The sequence below is a fragment of the Pongo abelii genome, chromosome 4 (genome assembly GCF_028885655.2).
Source record: "Pongo abelii isolate AG06213 chromosome 4, NHGRI_mPonAbe1-v2.0_pri, whole genome shotgun sequence".
Taxonomy (NCBI): domain Eukaryota; kingdom Metazoa; phylum Chordata; class Mammalia; order Primates; family Hominidae; genus Pongo; species Pongo abelii.
In genome coordinates, this window is record NC_071989.2 from 67,709,138 (window position 1) to 67,731,626 (window position 22,489).

The 22,489-nt window shown below is 36.8% G+C and overlaps 1 protein-coding gene across 2 annotated transcripts in view; it reads left to right on the top strand.

Moving 5' to 3' along the window:
- Positions 1-253: 253 nt before the first annotated feature.
- Positions 254-22,489, top strand: part of RAB3C (RAB3C, member RAS oncogene family) — a 298,479-nt gene continuing 276,243 nt past the window's right edge. The window contains exon 1 of one of the 2 annotated variants that reach the window (XM_009240730.4): positions 254-1,616. In XM_009240730.4, the coding sequence (XP_009239005.3) occupies positions 1,599-1,616 (18 nt within the window). In that variant the 5' untranslated portion in view covers positions 254-1,598. Of the gene's footprint in view, positions 1,617-2,202; positions 2,432-22,489 lie in introns of those variants that run through there. The other variant, XM_002815582.6, reaches the window with a different exon arrangement.

Here is a 22,489-nt window from a genome sequence, read left to right on the forward strand (position 1 = left end):
TTGTTGGCATTTCTCTTGAAAACAATTTTTAAAGAGATGTATCTTTAGATACATCTTAATTTTGAAAATTGCAGAATTCATGCTTCTAATAAGTTGCTACTCTGATACGTATTGGTATTGGATTTCCTTTTAACTTTCCATTTGGTTATTAGCTAATTTACAAGAAACTTCTCTAAGCATCACACTACTCTCAACTATGAGGTTTATGTTTTTAAATGTATGCCTTTTCTTTCTTTTTTTTTTTTTTTCAGATGGGAGTGTCTCACTATGTTGCCTAGGCTGGCCTCGAATTTCTAGGTTCAAATGATCCTCCCGACTCAGCCTTTAGGGTAACTATAACTGCAGGCACACTCCACCACACCTGGCTTAAATGTATTTTCTGAATAGTTATAAAAACTACTTACCTAGGTGATATTGCATTACATTCTCACTAATTTCAAGATTAGAAGACAGGTTATAGAGTTGTTAAATAATACAATCAACTAAAATTATTGGAAATATTGAATATGGTAGGTTCCCAATATTAGACTTGCATTATTGAGTCCATATCGTGACATTTTTGAGGTTTGCACCTTTGAAAAAGTGTTACACATAGATTCTTTCAAGACAATGTTTCTCAAATTATGGCAAGGGAACCACTTGCATCAGAATTGCTGGAGTGTTTATTTAAAATGCTAATTTCCAGACCTCTCAAAAGATCTAGTGAATCAATCTCTACCTGTGGCTTAAAAATTTTAACTTTAACCTCCGTCTCAACAGATTTTCAAGTACATTTAAGTTTCAGAACCTCTGTTCTACTGCTGCAATGAAGTTTAAAGCTGATTCAAGTTATTCCTTCCATACCTCCATGCCAATATCACACTCATTCCTTTTTCACTCTGCCTCCGTTATAATTTTGACTTCATGCCAAGACAGGGCTCATTTGCTGGATGAACAAGGTTTACTTTTAAGAAGAGAGGGCTGTCTCTAGATAGTTACAGAGGACATGGATAGTCATACCTATCAGTCAGCTGACAGGAAAAGGATAAGTCTAACAAAAGTACATTTCCTAGATTTTAAAACCATTTTTTGAACTAATCTGGGAGGAGTATAGTTGTAATATAAGGAATGACTTCGTGTTAAATAAAGGATAGGATAACTTAATAGAGGTCTCCCATCTCATTCTGTGACGGTGCTTTTGGGTTCCGGTGATGAATGTGTTCATTTTATGTGGCTTGCTCTGGGTAAATAACCCAGTGCCCTATCAGCTCTGCAGCCTGCGGCCAGCGGCTGTGTGTGCGCGCTAATGACTGCGGAAGGTGCCTGGGGGAGGGCCTGGGGAGGGGCTAGCCAGCGCTATCGCGCCCCCGGCACTTCCTAAGAGACTCAGCCCTTTCTCTGCAGCCGCCGCTTGAAGATTCCACGCTTTCCCTCCAGAGGAAAGAAGCCCTCCATCTAAATCAGCTGTCTTCTCCACATCCCTCCTTTTTCTTTCCGCCAGACGCCACCCCTACCCCTTCTATTGTGTTCTGCCTTTTCATTTTAGCCCCGCTTCCTACGTAGAGCCCTAACCTCCTTTGTAGCGAGGGCACTTGAGAATTTCCGAGCCTCGAGTTGTAATGGAGCTGTATGGAAAGGTAAGCAGGCGAAAGGAGTTCCTTGGGGTGCTTAGCCAGAAATCTCGCTTTCACGCACTTCGGTGTGCGGGTTGTGTGTGTGACTATGTACGCGCGCGACTTCTCAATGCAATTATGCGGATAAACCACTTTCCTTATGTGTGAACCATTAATCGTCTTTCTCCCCGACGTTTGCTGAATGAAATTGTAAAACTGCCCCACTCTGCCTAAGGAAACGTAGAAACTTTCCCGATTCGGATGGGGAGGGGGTAGGGCGGAGAGTCCCAGAGACCAGCTCTGGCTTCGTTTGCATTGGAAATTAGCACAAGGTAGTGTCGTTTCCTAATCAGAAAATCACAGTCCACTCCCGAAGGCGATAGTTAGCAAAGAAAAATCTCCAGCTGAGATAAGCTGGGGTCACATTCGCCTGCCCCTAGCGAGGAAAAAAGCAGGGGAGACTGGGAGAGGTAACCGAGGAGCGTTTCGAAAGGAGTACGGAGGCTCCGCGGCCGAGCCCAACTGGCGGATCCAGCCTGTTTAAGGGTTCGCTTGCTTGCCGGGAGTTGTAGTTCACCGCTCGACGGTTTGCCGGGAACACCCGGAGGGCGAGACTACAGCTCCCAGGAGCGCACGGGGCTCCCCGGCAGTACGCGTGTGCGGCGCCAGGAGAGGACAGCTCCAGTGCTGATGTTGGAGCCGGTTAGCGAACCCCAAGAGTGCAGAGTGTGGAGCGTGGAGCGCGCGGACTGCACGCTTGACCGGAAGCCCAGACCAGTGCGGTCCTAGCCAGAGAGAAAGGACATTTGCCAACAATGAGACACGAAGCGCCCATGCAGGTGGGTCCATAAAGAAAGAGTGGCCTCGGGAGGAATTGAAAGACATGCTTTTCCCCTTGCTCCGCGCACAAACAGTTCAACGTAAGGAAAGGTCTAGGCGGTCACCCGCGGAGATGCGGCTCTGTGACATGACCCTGGGAACAGAGTTGGGTTTCTTTACACTCTGTGTGGCTGTGATTGGGGCTGTCTTGATGAGGGATCGGGCTATTCGCAATCTTTCTAGGCTCTGTAATGAGGATAAGAGTGTCTGTCTAAAATGAAAACCCAAGCAAACAAAAGTCAGAGGAGCATGCAATCTCGTGTTGGCATTGATCTCCTGTCTTGGCATCCGGGGTTTGAGATCTCGGTGAAAACTCACAGATTTAAGGCAGATAGATCAGATTCGGGGTGGAAGGCTCCTCACTGGATTTGGCATAGAGCGAATTCCGCTTGGTTAAGGGCGCATTAAATAAAGAGAAGCCAATGTTAGGCTCCTCAAAGTCCCCTTTCTTCAGTTAGGCTCCCAGTATCAGCAAAAAATAGCAAACAGATCGGGGCTTGGCATATCCCTGAGCTATGCCAGCATCACTGTCCACACAACTGGTTTACTCTGTTTTGGAGACAGCCCCCTCTGAGCTTTCCTGTGTTATGTGCCCATTTGTTCTCCGATTCCCCATTTCAATCACATTCTTAGGTTTGTTTCCTTTGCGAAATGCTAAGGATTCCGGTGCAGAAGTACCTCTGCCTAAGCATCTTGCTTAAGTTTTGTTTTTAAGTAAAGATGAGTGATAATTCTTGTCTCTATGTACTACCAGTTAACGTTAAACATCAGCTTGTGTTTATTAATCAAGCAGTGATCCTACTGTGTAACAGAAAGGCATTTTATGAGTGGGGTTGAGAGGAGAATAGAAAACATTATTTGGAATGTGCTTTCTCTCCTGAGAACCCACCTCTGCTGCCAAACCCAACAGTATAAATATTTGACATTAATTCGGACTTCAGCGTTTTCCAACTGGTTTCTTCATGAATCAAGGACTTTAAACATATACTTCGATTTACTTTTAATTTATTTTATGGGTTATGTATATTAAGAAACCCTTACTGGACTGTTAGATGAAAAATCTATAGAATTTAATTGTTTGTTGGGGGATTATATAAGGGAAGTCCTCAAATTACCTATGAGTTATTGAAAATTTGATTTGTTCCAGGGAACAGTGGCCCCTTTGTGTGTCTTCTAATACCTCTATGTGTGACTTAGCTTTTCATTATAGACCTGATGTGAAAAGAATCTGAACAGACAATAAAGGTACAGGCTGTTGCAATCAAGATATATTGGTTTATGATAATTTTCTATTACTGGAGATACTACCAGGAGACAACTGGCTAAATTAATCATATTTAATTATAAGTAAACATTAATTGTAGACTTTAAAAGTAGATCATTATACTTCACTATGTATATGTATATTAAAACATGTACATCTTAAGTTTACACAATAAAAAAGATTTCCAAGAATTTTTGAAAAATAAAGTAGATTGTTAATATTTAAACTAAACTATATATGCACTGGTACTTTTCAATCAAAATAAATTACGAAAAATTTAACCACACTGTATATCAATTTTGCTTTCTTACAAGAGTTGCTTAGAATGTTCAGAAAGGTCATTAAAATATTACAGAACTGTATTAGTGTTTCAGGAAACAGTTAAAATTATTTTTTGTGTTCACCAACTATGTAGTAGGCACTGTGATTTTCTATTTTAGTCAAAACTTTAATGAAGAACTAAAATAAAAATAAGGTAAAATGAAATTAATTTGCTTGTGGATGGAGTTATTGTCATATTTATAATGTATTTTTAGTCATTGGACTAAGTTTTTGAAATTTAAAATTTCCAAATGCTGTCATGAGTAATGTACATTTTAGGAAATCAAAGACTTTTTTAGCATATTTAATTAAAGCACATACATTAATTCAATTTAACTAATAAACTGTTGTTATGGTGACCCCATCTCCATTATTATCAATTTTCAAAAATATGTAATAAAAAATAGGATAAAAACTATAAGCTTACTCTGAATATTTTAAAGTAACAAGTAATGTTTCAGCACCGATATTTCTGAATTGTAATCACATTTCATGTGACTTTGATATATGACAATGCAACAAGATAAATAATTGACTTTTTTTTCATTTAAAGACTGAACCACATCATAATTTTAAATATATGCCCCAAATATTTTTTTACTTAGGTTGTAGAAGATGACTCACAAGCAAAACCTCATTTTATGGTTTCATAAAATAAGAGATTTCTTCTCTGCTTTTAAAAAATATTTAGTTCATTTGTCGATGTGAAAGAAAATGAGCTTTTTAATGTATTTGCTTATTTCCCAATTTACTTCTTGTATTTTCTTAAATCAAAGAAGCCTTTAAAAATCATGTAAGGTCTTTTAAAAAGCATTTGATGTATCTATATAAATAAGTTGGTGTTCTGTTCAAGGTAGTTATCTTTGATATGTGCATATTTTATGAAGAGTCTTTCTGAATTGAGGGAAAATGAGGGATAATTTTTTTTGTAGTAACTACTAAAATAATATACAATGATAATCTCTGACATCTTTATTTCCTTTCTAACCTAAATAACCAGGAATAGCATTTGGTAAGTGTCCCAAGTGATAGGCTTAGAATTCTAATACAGGAGATGGTCATTTGTGTCTTCTCATTCAGTGTATACATCAATCCTGAGGGCCAAATGAGAAGAGAAATAACAGTTCTCATGACTTGAGGACAAGACTCTGGTTAACAAATTGTCATTTGATTCAGGAGCCACATTGAACAAATTCTAGTTTATCTAGTGCCTTGCCTGTGCCAAGCAGGCACTTAGATTTCGTTATATTTGTGTGTATGTATAAAACAATTTTTATATGTATATCTACTATATAACAATCATACGTGTCTATGGATATATTTTACAAAAGTATTTACAAATATGTTTAAAAATCCTAGCGGTCACTATTACCCTAATTATAGGCATGATCACTTGAACTTATTAAGACTAAATAACTTTCCTACTAGGATAGAGTAAAATTTCTGCCAGATCTCCCTGTCTGGAAAACCCATGTTCTTTCCTCTGTTACTTTTGATTCCCCAAGAAGACATAAATTGGTGGTGTAAAGAATGAGACAACTATTGATACAATTTGAGTCACTCATTTGGTTCAGAAGAAAGAAAAATTGGCCCTATCTTCTTCTTATAAAATAAACTTGCATAAACTAAACAGAATATTTGAAAAGGGCCAATGTTTTAAAAATGGTTTGCTTCTATCTATTATAATTTCTGGCAGGTTCACGTACTCTCTTACAGGACCAAAGTGGAATTCATTGTCTCTGACTAAATGCTTACTTTTCCGTTTTGTTATCCACAAGCTTTTGGGGTCACTTCATAAATGCAGTCTTCTGACTATTGATGAAAATTCAAAGAAATATATCTACCCAAAACATGGAGCAGAGTGCCAAAAAAAATGTTTGGCTAAAGATGAGGAGGATTGAAGAAGGACTATAGATGTAGGCTGAAGATGAAGTGGAGCTAAAAACCATCAGTTATATATTAAAGTTAGCCATGCTATACACAACACCAAATTACAAAGAATTAAAGTCTAAATATCACTGTTTTATTTGGCTATGGAAAGTACATGGCATTTTTGCACTTCATTATTGTTGAATTCCTAACCATATCCATCCTCAGTGATCATCCCTCTATCTTTCTGAGAAATGGACATGTAGTCCTCATCCTTTACAGAAACAGAAAATCCCTAATTGACTTTAGAGAAATGAGAAATTCTTCCTTACTCCATTTGGGCTAATTGTTCAGGTATCCACTTTTCTTCTGTAAAAGGAAGTGGAGGATAGCTAGAAAACTTAACCTATAGCAAAAATTCACTTTTGTGGTATAAGAATGCTTTTCCATTGAAACTGCAAAATTATCATAATTTTCTGCTACCATTCTAAGCTTATACTGGAATTTGCAAGTCCTTTCTTCACCATCAGATTCCAGGAAGGAAATATATGTTTATGCTGAGGAATAGGTTTTCTTGAAACTACTCTTGCCCACTCAACTCGCTAAATACAAGCAGCTGGGCCACCTCAAAAAAATGTTCTTATATAGATTAAAGGTTTTCCAACCATTTTTCCCTTTTTTAAATTAATGTGGCTCAGAGGTTCTGTGGGAATCATCTTAGTAGGTCAGTCTATTACCAAGGATACTACAGCCTGTGAAGATTAAATCTTTGAGAGTTATTCAGAATAACATAGATCTTTAGCATTTTTCGTTCATTAGTTTATAGGTTTTTAGATAATGTTTATATACATTGAAATGCACAAATCTTAAGTGAACAATTTGATGAATTTTGACAAATGTATAAATCTGTGTAACACACACCACTATAAAGATATAGAACATTTCTAATCATCCCTGAGCGTTCCTTCATGGTTTTTCCTAATTAATTTACCTATGCAGTAAACTTTTTTAGGTGAGACTTGAACTTGAGATCTCTGGGTTCTCCTGCACAGACTAACCAATCACGGCTTAGCTGTGGGATCTTCCTGTGTCTCCTTTCTCCCTGGGAAGGTTCAAAAGTCACTCAGCCCTGCAGAGTGACTTAACCATAAAAGAGTTTGATTTGTTCTAGAACTTTATACAGTTCTGTAGAACATGCAGTATGAACATACTGTGGAACAAAAAAATATGTTCTTGTTTGAGTCTGGCTTATTTCGTTCAGCATAATGTGTATGAGATTCATCCATGTTGTTGCATGTTTCAATAATTCATTCCATTTTATTGCTGAATATTATACTTTTAAAATCAATTTACTATACTTTTAAAATTCATTATCCTGTTTATGAACTTGGAGGTAATTTCTGGTTTGGGGATACTAAGAATAAGGCTATAAATGTTTTTTCTATTGTTCTTTTTTATGATAATATCTTTTCACTTCTCTTGGGTAAATCCCTAAAACTAAAATTGCTGGGATAAATGGTAAGTATATATTAAGCTTTATAAGAAACAATAAAATCTTTTGCCAAAGTGGGAGGACCCGCAATTCTCATCAGCAATGTATGAGAGAGTTTTAGTGGCTCCACATCTTCAACAACGTGTAATGTCAATGGTCTTTTTAGTTTTGGCCACTTGGTAATGAGTGTTTTCTGGTATCTCATTATGATTTAAATTTGAATTTTCCTAATGATGAATGGTTTGTAGTATATTTTTATGTGCTTGTTGGCCACTTGTATATCTTCCCTTGTGAATCATGGGTTTTAACCTTTTATCCATCTGGGGGGGTTGTTTTTATTGTTTAGTTGCAAGAGATTTTTCATCTTCAGTTTAGTCTTTTGTCAAGTCAGGTAGATATATAAATAAAAGTTTCTCCCATTTGGCGGCTTGTATATTCATATTCTAAATAGTACCTTTTGGTTAGGATTTTTTTGAATTTTGATGAAATTTAGGTTAATTAATTATACCTGGGGTCTGTATCCAGACTCTGATCTGTTTGTCCTGACTCTGTGTCCAGAGGCCTTGCTATATTTATTTCTAGTTTTCTTTAAGATTTCATAAGAATTTCAACATAAACTATCATATTATTTGCAAATAGAGATAGTTTATTTCTTCCTTCCCAAAGACTCTCTTTTTTTCCCCATATCTTATTGAATAGAATAGAACAATCAGTACGATGTTGAATAGACGTGATGACAGTGGACATCCTTATCTTGTTCCCCATTTTAGGAGGGAAGGCCTTCCGTTTTTTATCATTAAGTGTGAAATTAGCTATAGGGTTTTGTTACTATGTTTTTTTGTTTTGGTATAGATATTATTTATTATATTGAACAAATTTGATTTCTCGTTTGATGAGAAAATTTGTTTTTAACATAAATGGGTGTTGAATATTGTCAAATGCTTGTTCTACATCTATTGATGTGATTGTGTGGTTTATCTACTTTATTTTGTTGGATTTCATGGATTGATTTTTTAGCTAATCTGGCATTCCTTAGATAAACCCTATTGGTCATGATATATTGTCCTTTCTATATATAGCTGGATTAAGCTTGATTGTATTTTGTTAAGTATTTTTTTGCATTAGTCGTGATGGATATTGGGCTGTGATTTTCTCTTAATGCCTTCATGAAGTTATAGTATTGGAATTATGCTTATAAAACAAGCTGAGAAGTACTCTTTGCCCCTCAGTTTTCTGAATAATTTTATTGCATAAGATTAGCATAGTTTGATTTGTTAAATGTCTACTAGAGTTCACCAGTGAAGCCAGCGGAGCCTGGAGTTTTCTTTCTGAAAATTTTAAATAAGAGTTTTAATTTTTAAAGATTTCATTGATATACTAATATCTCTATTATCTATCTATCTATCTCCCTTTAGTACATTGTATTAGGCAGAATAGCATCCCTCCCAAAATTCTCCATGGCCTAACCCTGTAACGTGTGAATAGGTTACATTTCGTAACAGAATGGACTCTGCAGGTATAATTAATATTATAAACTTTCAAATAGGGAGATTAACCTGCATTATCAGGTTGGTCCAATCTAATTACAAGACCTCTTAAAAGTAGAGAACTTTCTCTCATTGAAGTCAGAGTGATGTGGCAGAAGTCAGTTTCAAAACATGAAAAGAATTGTTGGGGTGAAGATGAAGAAGGCTGTGTGTCAAGGAAGCAGGGACCTCAGTCCTACAACCACCAGCAACTGGATTATGCTGACAATCTGAATGAGTTTGGAAGTGGAATCTTTCCTAGACTGTCCAGATCAAAACCCAGTCCAGTCAACACGCTGATTTAGCTGGGTGGACCTGAGCAAAGTGAGCAGAGGACCTAGCTGAGATTTCTGGCTCAGAAAATGATAAGTGGGTGTGGTTTTAAATATCCATTATAGCTGCAATAGAAAACTAAATATGCATATAAAAATTTTTCTTTTTCTATTGTGAGTCAGTTTTGGTAAATTGTGTTTTTCACTTCATTCTTCCAATTTATTAACACAAAATTGTTAAAACTATTTTTATTACCTTTTAAATATCTCTAGGATCTGTAATGATATCCCCTTTCTTTCCTATTACTGATCATCTGAGTTTTCTCCGTCTCTCTCATGCCAGTCTTACTAAATGTTTATATCAGTATTAATGTCAACTTTTACCTTTGTTAATTTTATTTAGTTTGTATTTTATTGATTTTAGCTGTTGTTTTAAAAACTGTATTTGTGTTTCTTATACTTACTTAGTAGAACCTTTTCTTTATTTAGATTATTAAGGTATAGATTTGGTTCACTTATTTATTTATTTGTTTATTTATTTATTTTGAAGGCAGAGTCTCACTCTGTTGCCCAGGCTGGAGTGTAGTGGCTGGATCTCAGCTCACCGCAATCTCTACTTCCCGGGTTCGAGCGATTCTCCTGCCTCAGCCTCCTGAGTAGCTGGGAACACAGGCGCCCACCACCACACCCGCTAATTTTTTTTTTTTTAACAATTTTTTTTTTTAATTATACTTTAGGTTTTATGGTACATGTGTGCAATGTGCAGGTTAATTACATATGTATACATGTGCCATGCTGGTGCGCTGCACCCACTAACTCGTCATCTAGCATTAGGTATATCTCCCAATGCTATCCCTCCCCCCTCCCCCCACCCCACAACAGTCCCCGAAGTGTGATGTTCACCTTCCTGTGTCCATGTGTTCTCATTGTTCAATTCCCACCTATGAGTGAGAATATGCAGTGTTTGGTTTTTTGTTCTTGCGATAGTTTACTGAGAATGGTGATTTCCAATTTCATCCATGTCCCTACAAAGGACATGAACTCATCATTTTTTATGGCTGCATAGTATTCCATGGTGTGTATGTGCCACATTTTCTTAATCCAGTCTATCATTGTTGGACATTTGGGTTGGTTCCAAGTCTTTGCTATTGTGAATAATGCCGCAATAAACATACGTGTGCATGTGTCTTTATAGCAGCATGATTTATAGTCCTTTGGGTATATACCCAGTAATGGGATGGCTCGGTCAAATGGAATTTCTAGTTTTAGATCCCTGAGGAATCGCCACACTGACTTCCACAATGGTTGAACTACTTTACAGTCCCACCAGCAATGTAAAAGTGTTCCTATTTCTCCACATCCTCTCCAGCACCTGTTGTTTCCTGACTTTTTAATGATTGCCATTCTAACTGGTGTGAGATGGTATCTCATTGTGGTTTTGATTTGCATTTCTCTGATGGCCAGTGATGGTGAGCATTTTTTCACGTGTTTTTTGGCTGCATAAATGTCTTCTTTTGAGAAGTGTCTGTTCATGTCCTTCGCCCACTTTTTGATGGGGTTGTTTGTTTTTTTCTTGTAAATTTGTTTGAGTTCATTGTAGATTCTGGATATTAGCCCTTTGTCAGATGAGTAGGTTGGGAAAATTTTCTCCCATTTTGTAGGTTGCCTGTTCACTCTGATGGTAGTTTCCTTTGCTGTGCAGAAGCTCTTTAGTTTAATGAGATCCCATTTGTCAATTTTGGCTTTTGTTGCCATTGCTTTTGGTGTTTTAGACATGAAGTCCTTGCCCATGCCTATGTCCTGAATGGTAATGCCTAGGTTTTCTTCTAGGGTTTTTATGGTTTTAGGTCTAACATGTAAGTCTTTAATCCATCTTGAATTGATTTTTGTATAAGGTGTAAGGAAGGGATCCAGTTTCAGCTTTCTCCATATGGCTAGCCAGTTTTCCCAGCACCATTTATTCAATAGGGAATCCTTTCCCCATTTCTTGTTTTTCTCAGGTTTGTCAAAGATCAGATAGTTGTAGATATGTGGCGTTATTTCTGAGGGCTCTGTTCTGTTCCATTGATCTATATCTCTGTTTTGGTACCAGTACCATGCTGTTTTGGTTACTGTAGCCTTGTAGTATAGTTTGAAGTCAGGTAGCGTGATGCCTCCACCTTTGTTCTTTTGGCTTAGGATTGACTTGGCGATGCAGGCTCTTTTTTGGTTCCATATGAACTTTAAAGTAGTTTTTTCCAATTCTGTGAAGAAAGTCATTGGTAGCTTGATGGGGATGGCATTGAATCTGTAAATTACCTTGGGCAGTATGGCCATTTTCACCATATTGATTCTTCCTACCCATGAGCATGGAATGTTCTTCCATTTGTTTGTATCCTCTTTTATTTCCTTGAGCAGTGGTTTGTAGTTCTCCTTGAAGAGGTCCTTCACGTCCCTTGTAAGTTGGATTCCTAGGTATTTTATTCTCTTTGAAGCAATTGTGAATGGGAGTTCACTCATGATTTGGCTCTCTGTTTGTCTGTTATTGGTGTATAAGAATGCTTGTGATTTTTGTACATTGATTTTGTATCCTGAGACTTTGCTGAAGTTGCTTATCAGCTTAAGGAGATTTTGGGCTGAGACAATGGGGTTTTCTAGATATATAATCATGTCGTCTGCAAACAGGGACAATTTGACTTCCTCTTTTCCTAATTGAATACCCTTTATTTCCTTCTCCTGCCTAATTGCCCTGGCCAGAACTTCCAACACTATGTTGAATAGAAGTGGTGAGAGAGGGCATCCCTGTCTTGTGCCAGTTTTCAAAGGGAATGCTTCTCAGTTTTTGCCCATTCAGTATGATATTGGCTGTGGGTTTGTCATAGATAGCTCTTATTATTTTGAGATACATCCCATCAATACCTAATTTATTGAGAGTTTTTAGCATGAAGGGTTGTTGAATTTTGTCAAAGGCCTTTTCTGCATCTATTGAGATAATCATGTGGTTTTTGTCTTTGGTTCTGTTTATATGCTGGATTACATTTATTGATTTGCGTATATTGAACCAGCCTTGCATCCCAGGGATGAAGCCCACTTGATCATGGTGGATAAGCTTTTTGATGTGCTGCTGGATTCGGTTTGCCAGTATTTTATTGAGGATTTTTGCATCAATGTTCATCAAGGATATTGGTCTAAAATTCTCTTTTTTTGTTGTGTCTCTGCCCGGCTTTGGTATCAGGATGATGCTGGCCTCATAAAATGAGTTAGGGAGGATTCCCTCTTTTTCTTTTTATTTGGAATAGTTTCAGAAGGAATGGTACCAGTTCCTCCTTGTACCTCTGGTAGAATTCGGCTGTGAACCCATCTGGTCCTGGACTTTTTTTGGTTGGTAAGCTATTGATTATTGCCACAATTTCAGCTCCTGTTATTGGTCTATTCAGAGATTCAACTTCTTCCTGGTTTAGTCTTGGGAGGGTGTATGTGTTGAGGAATTTATCCATTTCTTCTAGATTTTCTAGTTTATTTGCGTAGAGGTGTTTGTAGTATTCTCTGATGGTAGTTTGTATTTCTGTGGGATCAGTGGTGATATCCCCTTTATCATTTTTTATTGCATCTATTTGATTCTTCTCTCTTTTTTTCTTTATTAATCTTGCTAGCCGTCTATCAATTTTGTTGATCCTTTCAAAAAACCAGCTCCTGGATTCATTAATTTTTTGAAGGGTTTTTTGTGTCTCTATTTCCTTCAGTTCTGCTCTGATTTTAGTTATTTCTTGCCTTCTGCTAGCTTTTGAATGTGTTTGCTCTTGCTTTTCTAGTTCTTTTAATTGTGATGTTAGGGTGTCAATTTTGGATCTTTCCTGCTTTCTCTTATGGGCATTTAGTGCTATAAATTTCCCTCTACACACTGCTTTGAATGCATCCCAGAGATTCTGGTATGTTGTGTCTTTGTTCTCGTTGGTTTCAAAGAACATCTTTATTTCTGCCTTCATTTCGTTATGTACCCAGTAGTCATTCAGGAGCAGGTTGTTCAGTTTCCATGTAGTTGAGCGGTTTTGAGTGAGATTCTTAATCGTGAGTTCTAGCTTGACTGCACTGTGATCTGAGAGATAGTTTGTTATAATTTCTGTTCTTTTACATTTACTGAGGAGAGCTTTACTTCCAACTATGTGGTCAATTTTGGAATAGGTGTGGTGTGGTGCTGAAAAAAAGGTATATTCTGTTGATTTGGGGTGGAGAGTTTTGTAGATGTCTATTAGGTCCACTTGGTGCAGAGCTGAGTTCAATTCCTGGGTATCCTTGTTGACTTTCTGTCTCGTTGATCTGTCTAATGTTGACAGTGGGGTGTTAAAGTCTCCCATTATTAATGTGTGGGAGTCTAAGTCTCTTGGTAGGTCACTCAGGACTTGCTTTATGAATCTGGGTGCTCCTGTATTGGGTGCATATATATTTAGGATAGTTGGCTCTTCTTGTTGAATTAATCCCTTTACCATTATGTAATGGCCTTCTTTGTCTCTTTTGATCTTTGTTGTTTTAAAGTCTGTTTTATCAGAGACTAGGATTGCAACCCCTGCCTTTTTTTGTTTTCCATTTGCTTGGTAGATCTTCCTCCATCCTTTTATTTTGAGCCTATGTGTGTCTCTGCACGTGAGATGGGTTTCCTGAATACAGCACACTGATGGGTCTTGACTCTTTATCTAATTTGCCAGTGTGTGTCTTTTAATTGGAGCATTTAGTCCATTTACATTTAAAGTTAATATTGTTATGTGTGAATTTGATCCTGTCATTATGATGTTAGCTGGTTATTTTGCTCGTTAGTTGATGCAGTCTCTTCCTAGTCTCGATGGTCTTTACATTTTGGCATGATTTTGCAGTGGCTTGTACCGGTTGTTGTGCCTTTCCATGTTTAGCACTTCCTTCAGGAGCTCTTTTAGGGCAGGCCTGGTGGTGACAAAATCTCTCAGCATTTGCTTGTCCGTAAAGTATTTCATTTCTCCTTCACTTATGAAGCTTAGTTTGGCTGGATATGAAATTCTGGGTTGAAAATTCTTTTCTTTAAGAATGTTGAATATTGGCCCCCACTCTCTTCTGGCTTGTAGGGTTTCTGCCGAGAGATCCGCTGTTAGTCTGATGGGCTTCCCTTTGAGGGTAACCCGACCTTTATCTCTGGCTGCCCTTAACATTTTTTCCTTCATTTCAACTTTGGTGAATCTGACAATTATGTGTCTTGGAGTTGCTCTTCTCGAGGAGTATCTTTGTGGCATTCTCTGTATTTCCTGAATCTGAATGTTGGCCTGCCTTGCTAGATTGGGGAAGTTCTCCTGGATAATATCCTGCAGAGTGTTTTCCAACTTGGTTCCATTCTCCCCGTCACGTTCAGGTACACCAATCAGACGTAGATTTGGTCTTTTCATATAGTCCCACATTTCTTGGAGGCTTTGTTCGTTTCTTTTTATTCTTTTTTCTCTAAACTTCCCTTCTTGCTTCATTTCATTCATTTCATCTTCCATGGCTGATACCCTTTCTTCCATTTGATCGCATTGGCTCCTTAGGCTTCTGCATTCTTCACGTACTTCTCGAGCCTTGGTTTTCAGCTCCATCAGCTCCTTTTAGCACTTCTGTGTATTGGTTATTCTAGTTATACATTCTTCTAAATTTTTTTCAAAGTTTTCAACTTCTTTGCCTTTGGTTTGAATATCCTCCCATAGTTCGGAGTAATTTGATCGTCTGAAGCCTTCCTCTCTCAGCTCGTCAAAGTTATTCTCTGTTCAGCTTTGTTCCGTTGCTGGTGAGGAACTGCGTTCCTTTGGAGGAGGAGAGGCACTCTGCTTTTTAGAGTTTCCAGTTTTTCTGCTCTGTTTTTTCCCCGTCTTTGTGGTTTTATCTACTTTTGGTCTTTGATGATGGTGATGTATAGATGGGTTTTTGGTGTGGATGTCCTTTCTGTTAGTTTTCCTTCTAACAGACAGGACCCTCAGCTGCAGGTCTGTTGGAGTACCTGGCCGGCCTTGTGAGGTGTCAGTCTGCCCCTGCTGGGGGCACACCCACTAATTTTTGCATTTTTACTAGAGACATAGGGTTTCACCATGTTGGCCAAGCTGGTCTTGAACTCCTGGCCTCAAGTGATCCACCCACTTCAGCCTCCCAAAGTGCTGGGATTACAGGTGTGAGCCACCGCACCTGGCAGGTCACTGATTTTAAATATTTCTTTTCTTCTAATAAATATAAGCCCTAGAAATCATAAATTTCCCTCTAAGTACTGCTTAAGCTGACAAGCACAAATTTCTGAATGTAGTATTTACATTATATTTTATTTCAAACTCTTTGTCACTTATGATGTTTTTGTTTAATCCAGGGGTTTAAAAGTATATTTAATTTCCAAATACTTGAGTAGTTTTACAGATATTTTATTGATAATGATGACCAGTTAAATTCTATTGCTACTATGGAAGATATTCTTTAAGATTTTAATTTTCTAAAATTGTTGACTTGTTTTTAGTTCAGCATTGGTCTGACTTTATGAACATTCCATGTGTGCTTGTGTGTGCTGTAGTTGTGCAGTGTAGTAGTCTCTAAATATCATTGGGGTTATGGCATTGTGTGGTGTTGCTAAGACCTTTTATATCCTTATCGATTTTTGGTCTATTTATACTATCAATTACTGTTAAAGAGGTTTTCTAATCTCCAGCTATTATTGTCAATTTGCCTACTTATCCTTTTAGTTCTTTTGACTTTTTTCATATATTTTGAGACTCTGTTATTAGGTATACACACATATTTTTAAATGTGTCTGCCTGAGTAATTTTTCCTTTTATATCATGAAATGTCCCACTTTATCTCCAGCAATACTCCTTGTCTTAAAGTCTATCTTGTCTGATATTAATAGAGAATGCAGACACTCTTGCTTTCTTAATAGTATTTTCATGGTATATATATATATATATATATAATTTTATTTATTTTCAACTTATATGTGTCTTTATATTTAAAGTGTGAATCTTGTGGTCAGTATAGAGTTGGGCTTTTCATTTTTTTCTAGTTTGAAAAATCACTGCCTTTTTCTTGGTCCATTTTCATATATTGCAATTATCAGTATGATTGAATTTAAGTCTACCATTTTGTTTTTTTAAATTTATTCTGTTTCTTTTTCTTTCTCTGTTTTGTTTTTATATTCTTTTTGTCTTAATTACATATTTTTAGGTATTTCAATTCTTGTATTGGCTTTTCTTTTCTTTTTCTGTTTTTTTTTTCTCGAGATGGATTTTTGCACTTGTTGCCCAGGCTGTAGTGCAGTGGCACGATCTCGGCTCACTGCAACCTCTGCCTCCCGGGTTCAAGCGATTCTCCTGCCTCAGCTTTCTGAGTAGCTGAAATTACAGGCATGTGCAACCACACCCAGCTAATTTTTGTATTTTTAGTAGAGACAGGGTTTCACCATGTTGGCCAGGCCGATCTCGAACTCCTGACCTCAGGTGATCCACCTGCCTCGGCCTCCTAAAGTGCTGGGATTACAGGTGTGAGCCACTGCACCCAGCCCTCTATGTTGGCTTTTCAACTGTATATCTTTGTATATTTTTGGTGTTTATCCTATGGATTACAATATGCATATTTAACTTATTATATAGTCTGCTTAGGGTTAATATTGTATTACTTCTCATAAAATATAGTAATTTTGCTATGATATAATTTCATTTACCTCATTCTTTGTGAAATTGTTGTCATATGTTACATCTATATTTGTTATAAATCCCCAATAAAGTTTTATAATTTTAGCTTTCAACAGAAATCTGTATTTTTTTAATTAAGAGAAGAAAAAAATGTATATTTATTTATGTTTGGCTTTCACCTATGTACCATTTCTGGTGCTCTTCTTATTTATCTAAATTTCTATCTGGTATCACTTTTCTTCAGCCTGAACAACCTCCATTAGCATTTCCTATAGTATAGATCTGCTGGCAATTCATTCTCTTAGTTTTTGTTCATCTGATAATGGTTTTTTAAAATTTTGCCTTCATTTTTGAATAAGAGTTTTGCCTGCATATGAAATTTCTTGTTGATTTTTTCAGTAATTTAAATATGCTGTTTCATTGCCTGCTGATCTCCTTTATAATGTGAGTTCAGCTGTTCTTCATATTATTGTGCCCTTGTATGTAATATCATTTTTTTAATCTGACTGTTTTCAAGATATTCTATTTAACTTTGAGTTTAAACAATTTGACTATAATGTGCCTAGATGTGGTTTTATTTATATTTAGTCAGACTGGAGAATTGGATAAGCTTCTCAGATACATAAGTTTATATTTTTCACCTAATTGGAAATATATTTAGCCATTACATCTTTAAGTATTTTTTCATCCAGTTATTCTCTTCTTTTTCCTTTTGATATTGCCAATACATGTATGTTAGAATTCTGATATCATCCCACAACTAACTGAGGCTCGGTTCATTAAAAAATTTTTCCTTTTATTCGTCAGATTGTATGATTTCTATTGATTTATTTCAAGTTCAATGACTCTTTCTTCTGTCATCTTCAGTCTTCTTTTAAGCCTATCCAGGAATTGTTCATTTTAGTTATTGTACTTTTCCTTTTAGGCTCAGTAGTGGCTCTTTTTACACTAGAAGCTTGTTTCCAAGTGAAGATAGATATTAACTCTTGGGATGAGGTACTTGAGTATTGAAAGAGATTAATAAGATTAATTTATTATAGTGTGCAGAAACTAAGGAAGCACAGTAATTAACTGAGCTTCTTATAAAAAAGGTGATAGAGAAATGTAAATAATAATATTAGTGCTTTGATTATCTTTAGATATTTTTGGAAAAATGCTTGTGTTTACATTTTCATGTCTATCATTTAATTACATTTCTGTTGAGCATTGTTCTTGTGATACTATACTTTTTTGTGTGTTTTTCAAATTAAATTGTGGGCTTCAAGATACTTTTTGAAATTTTCACAAGGTGCAAAATTGTAAAAATAAAATAACTTTAAAAATTACTTTCTTTTGCCAACTTACGTATTCCTTAATGGCGTCAACTCTGCAGAAACAAAATGCCTTTTCCACACCAACATGTTTCAGATTGGTTTGAAGTGTGCTGTCAATTCTGTTGAGATAATGAAGTATTTTTGCATTCACTAAACAATGAAGCCATAGGAGTAAGTATTCTAGGTCTTCAGTCCTCTAGTGAATGGTGGAAAGAAAGGGTCAGTAGTTCCCTGCTGCACTCTCCAGAAAGCTGGTTGGCTTGGAGATAGTATTAGTAACTTAGGTCTAGCGACCTTCAAAAAAACCACATTTTATGCCTCCTTGGCCTCCTATCTGAGAAAAACATGGAATCATACCCACTTAACTCCTACACTCTTAGCTTTTTATGTCTGGCTACCCGAATCATAATCTAACGGTAAGAGGTAAGGTCATCAGCCTCTCATCACTTGTATGCTGCCACTTATTTAACTCTAGCTCATCAAAGATCAATGGGTGTTACTTGCTAGCCATCAAGTGACTTGGATGATAGTGAAACTTACAAGCCAACACTGATGAATAATTTCTGTTCAAGTGGCCATAGCTCAAGGGATACTAAAGAGCATGAAGAACAGATATGTTTACCATCTGGCAAATTATGACTCTCCTGTGACTCTCACCTATGGGTGTTAGCTCTAATAGAAGATAGTTTTTCTTTAGAATGTTTGATCCACTGAACACCTGTCTGAGTGGCAGGACTGATGAAAAAGAATAACAGAAACACAGCACACCTGTGATGTGAACGTTCTTTTATGAATGTGCATGGGTGGGTTTGTTCTTTGTAGTAAATAATAGTAGCAGTAGCTTTTGAATGGAAAGCAGGGATAATTATGACTATGAAAGTGGCTTTGTAAGTCATCCTAACTGGTACAGTTATACAATTTGGAAACAAAAACATGTAGACTGTGAATACACAAAGTTTTTCACAGATAATCCAGATATTCCTTTGTCTCATAAGTACATGGACAACAAGGTGCTTGTTCCTACACATGACCTACCTTGATGGATGAAATAAGGGAGGTAAGATATCAAGATCTAGAACCAATATTTATAGCAAATCTCAGGAGGAATTTTTCAATGGCTCTTTTTTTAATGTTTTGATATTTTTTAAATGTTTAGTGTTTTTAAAAATGTTTAATGATGAAAACTTATTGGGAAACAGATGTATTAATCTTAACATGTAGGCTTTTTTTTTTACCCCAGTGGGAATTTTTAGAGTACCTTACTAGATATTTTTAGGAGAGGTTTTCCTTATACCACATAGCACTAGATATGTCCATTCTGTTTACTCTTTCTCCTCAGGAAGAGGTATTCTTGTAAGAGCTATTCCTCATTTTGTGTTCTCCATTTGGACACAGGTCTCCTTTAGCTGTCAGTGCTTTCTAATGGAGTGAGGGGGAAGTAAAGCCCGATTGTGTTTATTTTTAAAAATGACTGATGGAGAAATTCAAGGCCTCCTTCCACAGTTTAGCAGAGCAGAGTTGCATAGCTTTGAGAACATATTTACTGCTTCCTACTAGGTTGTCTCTCCTCAAAGTCTAGTAGGGTGCTTGCAGTGAGTTATATCACTGGTCCTCAGAAGGCTCTGGCTTTTACCAGGGCAGAGATAATTGATGAAACACATTTCTCAGAATTCAGCTTGTCTGGGCAGACTGGGCATTGTAGGGTGTAGACCCTTCTCTGCAAGAGTCAACATCATGATGGTGAGATCTGCTGAGCTGTATCACCAAGAGGGGTGTCTGGTGAAGACAGCAGCTGGTGGAGAGCTCTAGGATTATATTTCCATGTTCCCAGGGATCTTGGCCTAAATGTCAGATTACTCAGTCACCTCATAGTATATCCCTGAGGCCTTGACAACATATATGTCTCCTGGCTTCCATATGAATGTTTGTTAATCCAATGATTTCTAAACCTGACTGATGAAAAGAACATATGAAGTGTTTTAAAAAATGACAGATTTCTGGCCTCACTCTAAATGTTCTAATTCTCCAGAATTTCAGTGGAGTTCCGCATGTCTGAGAATTTTGGTTCTAGTGTACCCTAAAAGAATTTCGTTTTGTATTCCTAAATAAAAATGTATCCAACTGGAGAGAACAGGTATTTGAAAACATGATGTCTGGTGTTTTTTGCTGCCAAGAAATGATGAGAAACCTTATATATATTTTATCATATCCACAAGAAAAGTTTTGAAGGATTCTTTACATTTTGTTGCTAAGAGAGAGGCCCTTCTTTTTTACAAATTGACATCTGCATATAGAAAGTGTGAATGTCAAGAATGTTTGATGAGGTTTTTTTTTATGTTTTAAACTTACTTTTGTTTTATCTAAGTTGTATAAGGGGAAGATGGTTGCTTGGCTATTGGGAGGGATGTGGGGTTTGGACTTTCAACCAATTCTCTTGTTTGCATGCCCCAGCCACAACTAGGGTGACCCACCACCTAGCTGGCTGGTTTTAGCACTGAAAGTTCTGCTGTGTACCATGAAACTCCTCATTCCCAGGCAAACCAGGACAATTGGTAACCCTACCATACCCTATAATCGAGACACTCGGTATCTCCAATTCCAAGGCCTTTCCAGGTTCTGCCAGGCAAGAGTTCTTGTGAGGTTTTTCAGCAGGCTTAGGATTCTGCTTTCTCCAGTCTATTCACTTCCAGATTCCAAACTTTTGTTGACCTTTCTTTTCTACTCTTGTCTCCTGTCTATTTCTCTCTGTCTATAAAGATTTTGCTTTTGTGAAATCCCTTTACTATTATTGTAGAGAGGTTTAGGGAAAGGATGGTGATCACCACATATGCAAGATTTTACATATATAGTAAATATATATATAAATATATAATACATAATATATTATATATAAATATATAATGATATATAATACATAATATATTATATTTAAATATATAATATATAATACATAATATATTATATTTAAATATATAATATATAATACATAATATATTATATTTAAATATATAATATATAATACATAATATATTATATATAAATTTATAATAATATATAATACATTATATATATATATAGCTGAAATATATATATATAGCTGAAAGCCTTTTAATGATTCCCAATATTGAAATAATGATATTGTAGACTTCAGTGATTTTCCAAATTCAGTATTGGAGGTTAAGTTAAACTTTACCCAAACACACTTCAAAGCTGTAGGAGAGGACAGTTTTCCTACAGTGCTGTGAGTTCCTGGGGCTCCCTTTCTTATCTTTTCTTACCACTTGGATTCTTCCCCTTATTAGTCTAGACATGAAACTCAGCTCTCTCCAAGTTTCTACAAAATTCCACTTGCTCTTAAGGATTTCATGAGTTTAGCAGATTTTTAGAAGTTATTCAGTGTCAGGCAGTGTTCTAGGACAGGTCCTATCACAGGGAATATGGCCTTTGGCTACATTCTCCTCGCTGCAGTCTGTCTGGATCACAGAACACTTCTATCTAAACACGATGCCTCAGTGTCTTAGCTTCTACCCCAAGAGGTATATTGATAAATGCTTTTTGTGGCATATCATAACAATTGAAAATAGGGAGAAAATTTAAGTCACCTATTTCAGAAATTATGAAAGTCTCAGGAAAGTGTTGGGTGTTAAAACCTCTTGCCCTCTGAAGTTAGGTAATAAGAGAAAGCATATTCTGTAAAACTGACCATTTGCATTTCAGAGAATAGCATTGGTGGGAATTCAACAAGAAGAATATCAAAGATAATGATGGAAGCCTCACTTGAGCATTTAACACATACCAACACTTTTCCTTTGCTCATCTCACTATTCCTATTATATAGATGAGGAAACTGCAGCTTAGGATAGGTAAAAACAAAACAAAACAAAACGAAAACCTTGCCCAAATGTTCATGAGTAGCGAAGGAGCAAATAGCAGGGCTGGGATTCCTTCTTTGGCAGCCTGACTCAGGGCATGTGCGCTTATCCATACTCACATCCCACTAAGAATGTGGAATGCTCTCTTTCACAGATGCATCTGCATGCACATAATTTTAGAAATAGAAAATAGGTGGAATGGTATTTTCCTACTTCTCACCACACTGTGATTTATAAGGCCTGGATTACCAGTAGCTGGGTCCTCTCTGGCATCCCAGGACTGCAAAGCTTCCACATTCCTGAGCAGGGACCAGGGCCTGAGCTTCAGGACCACATCTGAATCTAGTCCTGAGCTTCAGGACAATATCATTGCAGCTGTCAGGATTGCATTGTCAGGGTCTAGGGGCTCTCCTAGCCACTGTCATTCCTGTTCCAGCCGACCTTGCTTA